This window comes from Callithrix jacchus, chromosome 1 (assembly GCF_049354715.1).
Source record: "Callithrix jacchus isolate 240 chromosome 1, calJac240_pri, whole genome shotgun sequence".
Classification (NCBI taxonomy): Eukaryota; Metazoa; Chordata; class Mammalia; order Primates; family Cebidae; genus Callithrix; species Callithrix jacchus.
In genome coordinates, this window is record NC_133502.1 from 91,919,866 (window position 1) to 91,932,886 (window position 13,021).

Consider the following 13,021-nt stretch of genomic DNA (forward strand, 5'->3'; position numbering starts at 1 on the left):
AGCCTAAGGAATCAAAGAATTGACCCTGTCAAACACATTAAAATGTCTCCTTTGAGTCTGTCGCAATACCATGACCTACCTATTATATTTCATAGACAAGCCCACAGGCCAATGGTTCATCATATGAAAGAGCCCCAGCTACATCCTAGCATTATTGAACAGTCCCAGGTGTCCAGAAAGAAGGTCAAGTTTATATATGGTCAATCAGATGGTTTCTGAAGAAGGACTATATTTGCAGTGAATAAAAATTAGCCAGACCAAACTGACCAGTCACTAAGTAGAGCTTAATTTTTGGTTGGTAGTCCCAAGCTCCCCCACAGTGTTCCTCAATCTTTCCTGTGCCTGGGGATTCAGCAGAACTGAAGTAGGGCCAGAGAGGAACATTTGGCTACCAAGTGATGCCATAGCTGCTTAGTGACCATCTAAGTTTTCCAACAAATAAGTCTTTTCAGCCCTTTTCTCCAGTATGTATGCAGAGACTGGATTGGCATTGGGTATTCACTGTGGTCATAGATAGGGAAACATGATGACTTGGGAAATATATCTTTAAATAAAAACCAAATATCATGATGTTGAGGGCATAGTCAGTATGTTCCAATAAGACAGAAAGCTTTATGTGGAGGTACATGGACTCTTGACTGTTTATTGAGAAACTAGAATACTTACCCAGGAAGAATTTATCTAACCCCACCCCTTAGTCTGCTCAATTCAACCTATGTAGTAATTTAAATATTTCTTCTTAATGCTATGATTTCCTTAATCTGCTGGAAATGAAGGAATGTTTTTCTTGTGGGATAATACATTAAATATTACACTAAAGGCCATTGAGCAACATTGTACGAAATATTGTACCAAATTTTAGGAAATACTTTCTAGTTTCAAATAGTGCTTAGTCTAGTTAGATATGAGGGGTGGGCTGTATCCAGTTAGAAATAACTTTATGGAAGCTTTTTCTTGGCTTTGGAAGATAGAGAAGATTTGCAGAGTCAGAGAAGAGTAAGAGAAAGTGAAACGCAAAACTTTTCATGTAGTGAGAAATTAAACCTCCAAGAGCTTCCACCCTCCGACCCATCTTAGCTTTTAGATCTCCTGTTTTTCCTATAATCCTTAACCCCTGCTACACCTGAAACAGGCAGCCCTCACCAATGACTTGGAATCCAAGAGTCACCCAGTCATTTAATGTCACAAAACAGAAATTAGACAAAAATTACCCCCCATTTCAGTGCTTGAAGGAGAGGTTTGTGTTTTTGGGGTTCACAACTAGAACTCTGAACTCATTTATTTTTCTTATAAAAATAGTGTTTAAATAAAGACCATTTAAGTTCTGCAATACTTGGCATATAATTAGATGTGGCTCATTTAGTGAAGCAGGATGGTGACATTCAGGACAGGCCAGAAATTGGAAGCAAACCTACTAACTACCCCAAGGGGACTGGAACTGGGAAGGATGCCCAGACTATGGTCCCAGGACATTGGACTGGTCAGAGGGGTGGTTCAGAAATGGGGAGATCAAACAGAGGCTCAGGAGTCTTCTAAGAAAAGTCTTAAAGCATCTGCTTCCCAACAGATCTAATTAAACCCAGTACCAAAGTTCTTTTTTTCTCCTTTCCCTCCTTTCATTTCAGCCAGAACAATAGTTTCCAGGTAAATATATTTAGATTAACAGGCATTTCTTCCAGAGTGAATAAATGACAATTATGTAAAAGGTTTTTATGTGTTTGCAGTGCTGAATGCTTTTCCTATATAACTATAAAACAAATATTTAAATACAAATATCTATCTTCAAGGGACTTTTTTCCTAAAAAGTTAGGAAAACAAACATATCCAAAGAATGAGTCTGAGCCCCTGTTAGCTATTTTGATTCAATATTTGGTTTAATTGCAATATTTTAGCATTTTGAAGCCCTTGTTAACAGGCCCTGCACTGTGTTATCTTTACAAGTGACTACTTTTTTTCTTTTCACGTGATATTTTTCAAATAGATTGACAAGGAACAATATGATAAAATACTTGACCTCATTGAGAGTGGGAAGAAAGAAGGGGCCAAACTGGAATGTGGAGGAGGCCCGTGGGGGAATAAAGGCTACTTTGTCCAGCCCACGGTGTTCTCTAATGTTAAGGATGAGATGCGCATTGCCAAAGAGGAGGTAAATGGTTTCATTCTGTTCTATTCTTTCTGTTGCCATGGTTTGTCTGTATGTGCGAATACAAGTGTCCCTTTAAAATTCCCAGCTTTTTCCAACATGCTTCTCTGTAAACGTTACTGTTTATTTCTGTTATTGATAGATTTTTAAGTTATTTGTGATAGAGACTAAAAAATATTCAGGGATTCATGGGGCCAGCCACAAATGTCCAGCCACATGATCTGATGCTTAATAATTCTTAGTTGCTGCCATCACAGCTTTAAAGGAATGGAAGAGAATCCTGTCATTTGCAGCAACAACCTGAAAAATGTTATGCTCCATGAAATATGACAGGCACAAAAAGACAAATACTGCATGATCTCACTTAGATGTGGGACCTCAAAGACTAGAATCACAGAAGCAGAGATTGGAATGGTGGTTACCAGAGGCTTGGAGCAGTTGAGGATGAGGGTTAGGAAATGTTGGTCAAAGGATTCAAAATTTAAATTAGGAGGAATAAGTTCAAGAGATCTATTGTAAATATCCTGACTGTAGTTAATAACAATGTATTGTATATTTGAATATTGCTGAGAGAGTCCATTTTAACTGTTCTCACCACAAGAGGTAAATATGTAGGTTCTACCTTCTGATTCCATGTTTGCCCTAGGCCTTTTTCTACATAACAGCCATCCACGTATTGGAAAACAGCATTCATCCCCTCCATCACTTCCACCTGCTATGTGCGCTTGGTCCTATTTATTTCAGCTGTTTGACATTCTAATTTTGTGTATTGTAGTTAAATTTTTGGTGAGCGTATATGTGTGTGTATATATAATGTATGTCTACATTATAAATATGCTCGCCAAGTATTTACAGTAAATTAGAAAAAAAAATTGAGCTGTCATTTTTGCATATTTTGATGAATACCACATAGGAGGTGGAAAAAAATTTCAATTAAAAAAATTTATTGTGTTCCTATAATATATTAATATATAGAAGAACAGCTAGCTTGCTACTTCAAAGTAGGAGCCTGGAGCTATGTGCTGGGTTCAGTTAAAACTGTGTAAAATATGAACCCATTTATTAGAGTAGCTGCTGTGTATCTGAGTCCCAAGTTCAAATATGATTAGATTTATAATATTAATATTTGTACTCAACCTCTATCGAACAGTAGCCCCTCCCTTCTAACATTTAAATCAGTGGTGAACACCAGAAAACCATTTGTCATTTCTGATTTTTGTCTCCCTTCATTCACATTTCCCAGAAAATTCTGGTAATTTCAGAGGAGTCTTTATTTGATCTTAATAAACATTTTATTGAAATATACAAGTTTAATTTTAAAGAGAAAATCTCACTGTTTTTCTTCTACCTGAGGCTGAGATACAGGGTGAATTTAGTTCTGGCTGCAGGAACCAGAGAGTTAGTGAAAGCAGAAGAGTAGTTTAGGATAGAATAAGCAAATTGTGATTTTTGTTTTCTGTCCTGCAATTATAGCCATTACCAATGAACTCATACTTGAATTAAAATAGGATGGCTTAGAACGTATAAGCGCTTGCAGTAATGAATGATTCTGTTTGATATATTTAAGTTGCCTAAGATTTTGCTACAGAGTAGAATAAAAGGTCATGATGTCTTATCTAACTTGGCTAATTATGGAAAGATCTAAGTACAGTAGAATAGTTAATATTTTACCAATGGCATGCAAGTATTTAAAACATTATTATTATATCAACCATTGCCTATGTGTTTATCCAGTAGATTATCATTGCCTATTCATTTATCCAGTAGTTTGCTTTCTGGGGCTTATCATTATATTTAATGACCTGGAAGATAAGAAAAACTAGAGAGTAAATGATAAATATTCCCAACTGAAAAAGAAATTCTGAAGTTAATGATTTGTTGCACAATCAAAAGTTCTCAAAAGTTTAATTCCAACATCTAGAAAATTGATATTGCCTTAATTATTTGTACCCTATCTTCTTCCAAAGGGAATTTAACACTTGACCATGTTTTTACCTTCCATTTCTGCAGTTACCTATTTGAATTCTCACATAAAGATTTGAGATGAGAAGCAAAATCTTAATCAATTTAGGATAGTATATAGGGAAAAAAATCTACAATATCATTTAAAATATTTTGTTTTAACCTATTATTTTTACTTATTTATTTCTTGTGGTATAGATATTTGGACCAGTGCAGCAAATCATGAAGTTTAAATCTTTAGATGATGTGATCAAAAGAGCAAACAATACTTTCTATGGCTTATCAGCTGGAATCTTTACCAAAGACATTGATAAAGCCATAACAATCTCCTCTGCTCTGCAGGCAGGAACAGTGTGGTAAGTCCAATCTAAGTAATACAGCCTCTTCAGTAATAATGACATTAACTGATTACCTTGAACCTTTTTGGACTTGGATTTTTCATTTGGAATTACCAAGCCTGTTAGAAAAGCAGTTGCTGCCTTGAGAAACAAACAAAAGACCAGGTGTGGGGGCTCACACCTGTAATTCCAGCACTTTGGGAGGCTGAGGTGGGTAGATCACCTGAGGTCCAGAGTTCAAGACCAGCCTGGCCAACATAGTGAAACCCCATCCCTACTTAAAATACAAAAAGTAGCTGGGTGTGGTGGCAGACGCCTGTAATTCCTGTTAATGGGGAGGCTGATGCAGAAGAGTCACTTGAGCCCAGGAGGCAGAGGTTACAGTGAGCCTAGATCACACCATTGTACTTTATCCTGGGCAACAAGAGTGAAACTCTGCCTTAAAAATAAAAGACAAACAAAAAAAGCTACTACATTGGAAGAACTTTGGAAGGATATTTTCTTTAACTTTATTTAGACTCTTGAAATTGCTTACCAAAAATATTGATTGATGCTTGGTTAATACAATATAAGAATTGCTAAGTAATTTCTGGGCACTTGGTATTATGCTGTATACAGGTAGGTAAAAGAATAAGTTCTGTTTAATCAATAAACAACATTTACTTGGTACCCTTGTATATGCAAATATTTAATTATTATTTCAGCCTTCTTACTCTAGGATTATTAGAGATCATTGAAGTTACTTTAAAAAAATTGAGTTTTGAAGATCCCCTCTTGCTCTCATTTTTGACCTAGTTTACATCTCTTATTTTTATACTTTGAGAGGATATAAACATGAAGTCTGTGTCTCTCAAACTGTTAGATTCTATACACAACCATCATCTCTAGACTATATCTTGGTTCACTCTGGTCCCATTAGTCTTATTTTGGCCCCTCAGTTCTGGCGACTGCCCAAGATTATTTTCCTTCCCAACACTAAGCCACATCTAGATCAGTCCTATAGAGTATCCTTTTTTGGGTTGTTTGTTTTGAGATGGGTGTCTCACTCTGTCACCCAGGCTGTATTACAATGGTGCGATCTTGGATCACCTCTACCTCCTGGGTTCAAGTGATTATCCTGCCTCAGCCTCCCAAGTAGCTGGGACTACAGGACATGCACCACCAAGCTCAGCTAATCTTTTTTGTTTGTTTGTTTGTTTCAGTAGAGATGGGGTTTCACCATGTTAGTCAGGCTGGTCTTGAACTCCTGACCTCAAATGATCTGCCTGCCTCGGCATCCCAAAGTGCTGGGATTACAGGCGTAAGCCACCATGCCAGCCTGGACCTATACAATATTCTAAAGCAGTGGTTCTCCACTCTGGCTGTTCATTAGAATCATCTCGGGGGCTTTAAAATTGTGCAAACTGATTTGGGGCAGGCACACGCCTGTAATCCCACCTACTCAGGAGGCTGAGGTAGGAGAATCACCTGAACCCGGAAGGCAGAGGTTGCAGTGAGCTGAGATCGTGCCACTGCACTCCAGCCTGGGTGACAGAGTGAGACTCTGTCTCAAAAAAAAAAAAAAAAAAAAAAAACAAACAATTTTTTTCTCTTGTGTATAATGAGAATCATGTACGTAATTAGATTTTGCTAACTTTGGCCACTAGGAAATTTAAAGCTGAACTGCATTCCAATTTTCCTCATCTTGATCTTCTATTGTAATTTTTTATACAATTCTAATTACTCCCATTCATGTAATTATATTTGTTTATATAAGCATCTTTAAACATTTTATTAAATATGACAGGGAATAAATAATAATTAAAACCAACTCCTGCCAAGGCCTCTGTTTAGGCAATTTAATTAAGGAATTAATGGGAAAAAATTAAATGAGTAATATGATAAATATTACAATTGCAAAAGAAAATTGATTCTAGCCTGCTAAGTACAGAAACATGAAGAGAATTATAAGCTGATCCCTATATAGGCAGTAATGAACACCCATCCCACAAATTCTAGCCTCTAGCAAACCATATCCTTCCTCCTACAGCACAGTGACTATTCTATCTTTAATAGATTCAAACTACCACTTCTCAGGGACTCAATGTACTACCAAATGGCTATCCACATATGTAATTGTACTGTTCTATTTGTTTCTAGGTAGTGTGTAGCCATATATGTCTGCATTCTAATTTATAATGCTGCTTTTTTTATCACAATGAGTATGTTATATTAAAATTAATGGTGTTTGTAAGGAGCTTTCTAAAGTTCTAAAATTGCCAAAAAGGAATTTTGCTTTTTTTTCACATGCTAAGTATTGTCCATAATGCACTTCTTTTCTTTCTTTTCAGGGTGAATTGCTATGGCGTAATATCTGCCCAGTCCCCCTTTGGTGGATTCAAGATGTCTGGAAATGGACGAGAACTGTAAGATTAATGTTCTATTCAGATAAATATTTATTTTAATGAAAATGATTTTTATTCCCAGGGAATTAACTTATGGTTTAAATAAAACCTACCTTTGTTATTTCCTGAAGATTCATAGCACCAGCTAGCTTATTAAATGTTGGATGTACTCCATAAGAGGAAAAGGTGATTGCAGAAGGGACGCATAATTCACTAAGTTCCCACTATATCTTAGGGACTACATTAAGCAGTTTACACTGGTGATTGCAATACTGCTTGCTTTTAGAATTGCTTGCTAATTATATGAATGTAATAATCCATTTGGGAAACATTTCCAGGAAACAGGTAGAAACTATGAATTGGTGATTATAAGAAAGGTGCAAATATAAACACTCCAGTTATTTGAATAAACCTTTTAAATAAGCAAATTAGGTGACTTATGTAAAGGAGATTTCAGGGTAAGAGGAATGATTCCCATTTGTTGAGATATTATTGATGTAGACTTTAAAATTTTTACTTGCCATAATGAGTTATTTTTAGTATTAAAATTTAAATCTAAAAGGAAATTTGACTGAGGAAAACATGTTTTATAGTAGTGACCAGATTAGGAATATTTATATATAAATGCATTTATGAAATTTCAATAGCTTTTGAAACCGGATATATAAACTTTTTAAGTGTGTACATATATATGTAAACACAGAAAGTAGTGGCAATATGCTTAGTTGATTTCATTTAAACAATTTTGGTCATTTTATTTCTTAAAACTTTTTTACATATATTAATAAATGTAAACATTTATGAAGAAAAAAATCATACAAACCTTATAGTATCAAAGAAAGATAGTAAACTTCTCATTTTATAATTAGCAAGTGAAAATGAGTCTTTCTCAATTTCTGAATGCATCAAATAGTTGTGTACTGTATTCTAATGAATCAGCAAAATTACAAGGAAACAAATATCTTTTGGGAGTCAGTGGAATGGGAGAATTATAAAATGAACGGTCTACTTTCTTAATATGCATTCAGTAAGCACTTGCTTTGTGTAAGGTCCTAGGAACCCCAGAGACATGACACTATGTTCCATCCTCTACATAACTGTGGTGGCAGGAGGAATATGTACAAAGACATGCAAAATTACCCACCTACACTATGAAATAAGTAGCAGTACATTGGGACTCTATATCCCATGGAGGTAGAGAAGCAATTAACATGCAGAGCAAAGTAATGAAGAAAATCTAGACAGTACCAGAGTATAAGAGTCAGGATGGCATCTCTCTAACCATCAATATTTTCATCTGTCAGACAAGGTCAAGGATTGTGCATGCATATAAGAGTGGAAGAAGCAAATACATCTTTTAAGCTCTATTCCATGCTTAAGATTTGATTTTATGATTCTGACCCCAGTGGAAATCCATTGGTTAAAAACTTAATCGCAGTTGATGGAGAAGAAAACTTCTCCTAACAGAAGAAAAGAAACTTCATGTAGGGCAGAAAGCAAGTGTGAGATGTCAATTAGTGGAGAAGAGGTCTTCCTTGAATGGAACATTACATGCGGTATGTTGAGGGGCTAGTGAATTCAGTTGATTGGTGTGGTTTTATGGGGGTGAAAAATAAGACTTCAGAGTTACATGTCATACAGATTAAGAAGTCCTGCATTTAAGAAAACTGACTTAGATTTTATTAGTGGAGTAGCCATGGATATGTTTAGAACATTGTTGAGATAGAACAAAAGATTAGCCCATCAAACTGCATGGCATAGCTGAGAAAACAACTGGAGTCTGGCCAACTGAATTTGTTTGATTCCTGCCTCTGCCACTTGTTTGCCATGCACCCCAGATCAAGCTATCTAACTTCCTAGCCTCTGTTTTCTCATAGTTCATGGAGATGTTCATATTCCACTGAAGATGGAATGAGAGTTCTTGTGAGAGTTAAATGACATACTGAATGTTAAATCCCTAGGCACATAACTGTCACAAAGTGTAAATTCAACAAATGATTTCTTCCTTCGCTAGTTTCTTCTCTTTCTGGACAATCTCTTGGCAAAGCTAACTACTTTGTACAAAGAGTCAAAACAAAGGTTAGATTACTCTGAAAGGCAGTTGGTTCATTGCTGGCCTGGTTATCTAACAACACATTTCATTGAGAACATTAAAGATAAAATAATCAAAAGGAATGCAAAACTAAAGTAGACCAAACATGCCAACTTTGTTGAACATAATTTGGTCAGACTTTAAGGTGAAGGCATAAAGAAATCAATTAAGAGGACTGAAAACAGGAATCAACCATCAGTAGTTATCTAAAAACCTAGAACGTGCATATAATTTATTTTAAATACAAAGGACAACGTTATGGTGTATGTGTGTATTGTTTTCCTTACTTCTAAATTGAACTTAAGAATGCTACGGTTATTAACAGTCTACCTGAAGCCAAATTTGGGGAACTTAATAAACAAGTCATTGGCTGCAAGATGTTCCAGAGAATTCAGGCAATAACCTGAAATATATACTCAGGTGATAACCTCAAATGACTCTCAAGAGTTAAATTACAATTTTTCCTCAACACAGAAAGACAGAATTGATCAGTTGAGAACAGAGTCCTCAAAGAGCCAAAAAAGGTATTATGCGGACCTCAATGTGTTTTGTGATGATACAGAGTATGCAAACCTTGATTTTGCATCTCTGATCATAGTGTTGGCCCTGGAATCAGTTAAAAGGCAGAAATTTCTCCCTTTGTGTAATTGTACTTAGTTCACTTAGGCTAACATAGGTCCTTTAAGACTTTGCTGGTATGCCAGTTTAAACTTAATTGACTCTCAGCACCTCATACAATATTTTTCCCCCGCCCTATAGAAAAGGGGAGCAAGGAAGTAAAAACAAAGTCATATAGTGAGAACACAAATGAACTTTTTTTTCTTGATGACATTTACCAGCTCTGTTCACCAAATAATTCTTCTGTGCCTACTTAATTAGTGCCAGTCTCTATCTTGGATACAGAAAGGAAATCAGATGTAATGTACATTACTAGTGCCCTTCTTTTTAAGTACAGTGTGGACCCTCGACAAGAAGTATAGGTTGGTATCATTTGCAAGTTTATTAGCAATGCCAACTCACGGTTCACTTAAGACCTACTAAATCAAAATCAGTATTTGAATAAGGTCCCAGGTGATTTGTACATTGAAGATTTTAGAAGTACACAAACAAGGCCGGGCATGGTGGCTCACGCCTGTAATTCCAGCACTTTGGGAGGCAGAGGCAGGTGGATCACAAGGTCAAGAGATCGAGACGGCAAAACCCCGTCTCTACTAAAAATACAAAAATTAGCTGGGTATGGTGGTGCGTGCCTGTAATCCCAGCTACTCAGGAGGCTGAGGCAGGAGAATTGCCTGAACCCAGGAGGCGGAGGTCGCTTTGAGCCAAGATCGCGCCATTGTACTCCAGCCTGGGTAACAAGAGCGAAACTCCGTCTCAAAAAAAAAAAAAAAAAAAAAAAAGAAGTACACAAACAGTAACTCACAAACTTGGTAAGATGAAGAGATGCAAACAGATGTTTGGGGCTTATGTCTTAGATATAGTATAGGCATAGGAATCCTAAAGAGCAGGACATATTTCAGCCTGAATATGACAATAATCATGCTTAATCACTCTCCTGAGAGTTTCAAGTGCCTAAGTGACCCAAAGTACAATGGAAAGCCTGTTGGTGAAAGTTGACTGATCTAACTCTGAGATAAAATACTTATTAAAATATTATCTTTTAATGGATTGCAGACAACTGAGGCTAAGCCCTTTAATTACGTTAGGGAACATGCTCACTGAAGCTTTTAAAAGGTATTTTCAAAAGCTTAATTGCCCAAGAAAATAATCAGTGTAAGAGTATTAGGTTACCCAGCAGAAAATGATGTCTTCTGCATACCTGTCTACATCACAAGAAGGGAAGGGTAAAAAGGGATCAAGATCTTATTCTTCAGTAAGCCTACATGTGCATGAGTGTTATAATTTTAAGTCTACTCTTATATACATGTAATTTGAGCCTCTCATCAAAACAATATAGAGAATAACTGAGCCCAATCTTTTTAGTCATCTCTTCAACAAGGGGTAAATCACAGTCAGTTTCTAAAATTGGTGGGAGGTCCCCATAAACCTGATAACAAGGTCCCAGAGTCTAAACTGATTGACTTGGCTTAATTCCTGATCATTTGGGTTGAACATAAGAGTTACACAAGCAAATGGTAGGGGATAGAGGAGGTTGTATAAAAAAGAAAAACCAACAACTGCAAAAAGCCCAAGAGCCTGAATTTAGACCAATCCATCCTCTTCCTCCTCCTAAAAAGAAAACAATTCTTAAAAAAATACTTTAAAACACAAAGGTCAGGTTTTTGTTTTGCCAGGAATCAAAAGATTTTGCTAAAACCACAGCTGCAAAATATTTTGTTTCAGGCCATATTAGGGCACCTTACACAAAAAATGAAACCATGATCAATTTCTATCTCCTTACCACTTCTATGACAATCGCACATGGTAAATACAAGCTCTACTCTAGTACTAGAGTAAAACTGTAAACTAGATTTACAGCTTGGAGTGATCATACAGTACTACTTCTCCTCTTGTCCTATGTACATCTTATTTCAATCTAAACTATAAATGACAAAATTCCTGTTAGGTTGATTAGCATTTTGAGTAGTTTTAGAGCTTTTTGTTTTCATTTTCCCAAGATGATCCTGTTGCATCTGCAGTTAGAGTTTTTAAAATCAAGTAGAATAATGTTAAAAGTCGACATTTCTGTGAAAAAGTCAACTGACAGTACCTGATTATTTAAAATGAAAGTTTTAAAGAAAATTTTCTCCATACTGGAATCTGTGTAAGACCAGAAATCTTATGATTCCCTAGCTACTATAGGAAATGCTCTGTACACAGGAAATATTTTCCATTGTCCCTGGCCAGTAAAACAAGATAAAACTTGTACCAAACATGAACTACAATATATTTACACTGCTGTGCTAAATGGTGTTTGTGGGTATTTTTTTCCTTCTCTCTAGGGGAGAGTACGGTTTACATGAATACACAGAGGTCAAAACAGTCACAGTGAAAATCTCTCAGAAGAACTCATAAAGAAAATACAAGAGTGGAGAGAAACTCTTCAATGGCTAAGCGTCTCCTATAGTCACTAATATAGTAGATTTTAGAGATAAATTTTTTCTTTTCTTGATTTCTTAAACAAAAGCTAAATCATATTAGTATTAATACTACCCATCAGAAACTTGATTTGTAGCTTGTTTTGAAAGAATTATTTGCTTTATGAAATGTGACCCCCACATCCTACCACAAATTTGGTTGTATAATCTCTCTAGCTTTGTCATAGTTATGTGATTTTCTTTGTAGCTACTTTTCCAGGATAATCATTTTGTAGAAAGGGAACAGTTGCATTTAGCTTCTTTCCCTTGGTGACTCTTTGAAGTACTTAACATACATATTAACTGCAGAGTAAATTGCTCTGTTCCCAGTAGTTATGAAGTCCTTGGAGGGTTTCGAAATGTTTCCTAGGATGTCATGTCTGCTTGTCAAATGAAATAATCCCTGTAATATGTAGCTGTAAACTGAATATAAAGCTTAATAAAAACAACCTTGCATGATTCTTGTTACTTTTGAATTTTTTTAAATACGAGTTTTGGTGACAGTAATTTCTTCTTCTTGTCACTTAAAAACAGTATTAAACTGACCATAAAGGTACATTTACAAGTAAAAGTCCAATCCACCCATTCTCAAATGGGTAAAGAAACATGTTTTATTTTCCAGAAGAATTCTTGAAATCAATAGATTTCATTTGAAATAGATGGCCTCAGTCCTTCAGTAAGCAATTATTGAGTTCCTACAAAGTTTGGGGTATGTGTTAAAGTGTTGTAAAAAAAAATAGGTGAATAATGAATCATCCATTATCTGAAGCTCTTTAATTTAGTGGTTGATAAGGACACCATCCCTACCCCACAAAAAGGAGGGGTCACTAAAAAAATGAAGATTTTAGAAATTTGCAGTGACTTGTGGAAGAGGTCACTGAGGGAATTGGGAATGGCCTCGTAGGAAATTTGACGGAACATAAACCTTGATGAGGAAATTTGCAATGAATAAAAAGGAAAGAGGTTCTATAAAATGTATTGGGACATGTTCCATTGAAAAAACATTTGGAAAAATTCTATACAAC

The 13,021-nt window shown here is 35.8% G+C and overlaps 1 protein-coding gene across 14 annotated transcripts in view; it reads left to right on the forward strand.

Annotated features, from left to right (window-relative positions):
• ALDH1A1 (aldehyde dehydrogenase 1 family member A1) overlaps positions 1-12,455 on the forward strand; it is a 179,371-nt gene extending 166,916 nt beyond the window's left edge. For all 14 annotated transcript variants that reach the window (XM_078366499.1, XM_078366526.1, XM_078366535.1 and 11 more), the window contains 4 exons: positions 1,982-2,146; positions 4,304-4,461; positions 6,774-6,848; positions 11,862-12,455. In XM_078366499.1, coding sequence (XP_078222625.1) covers positions 1,982-2,146; positions 4,304-4,461; positions 6,774-6,848; positions 11,862-11,934 — 471 coding nt within the window. In that variant the 3' untranslated portion in view covers positions 11,935-12,455. The remainder of the gene's footprint in view (positions 1-1,981; positions 2,147-4,303; positions 4,462-6,773; positions 6,849-11,861) is intronic.
• The last annotated feature ends 566 nt before the right edge of the window (positions 12,456-13,021 follow it).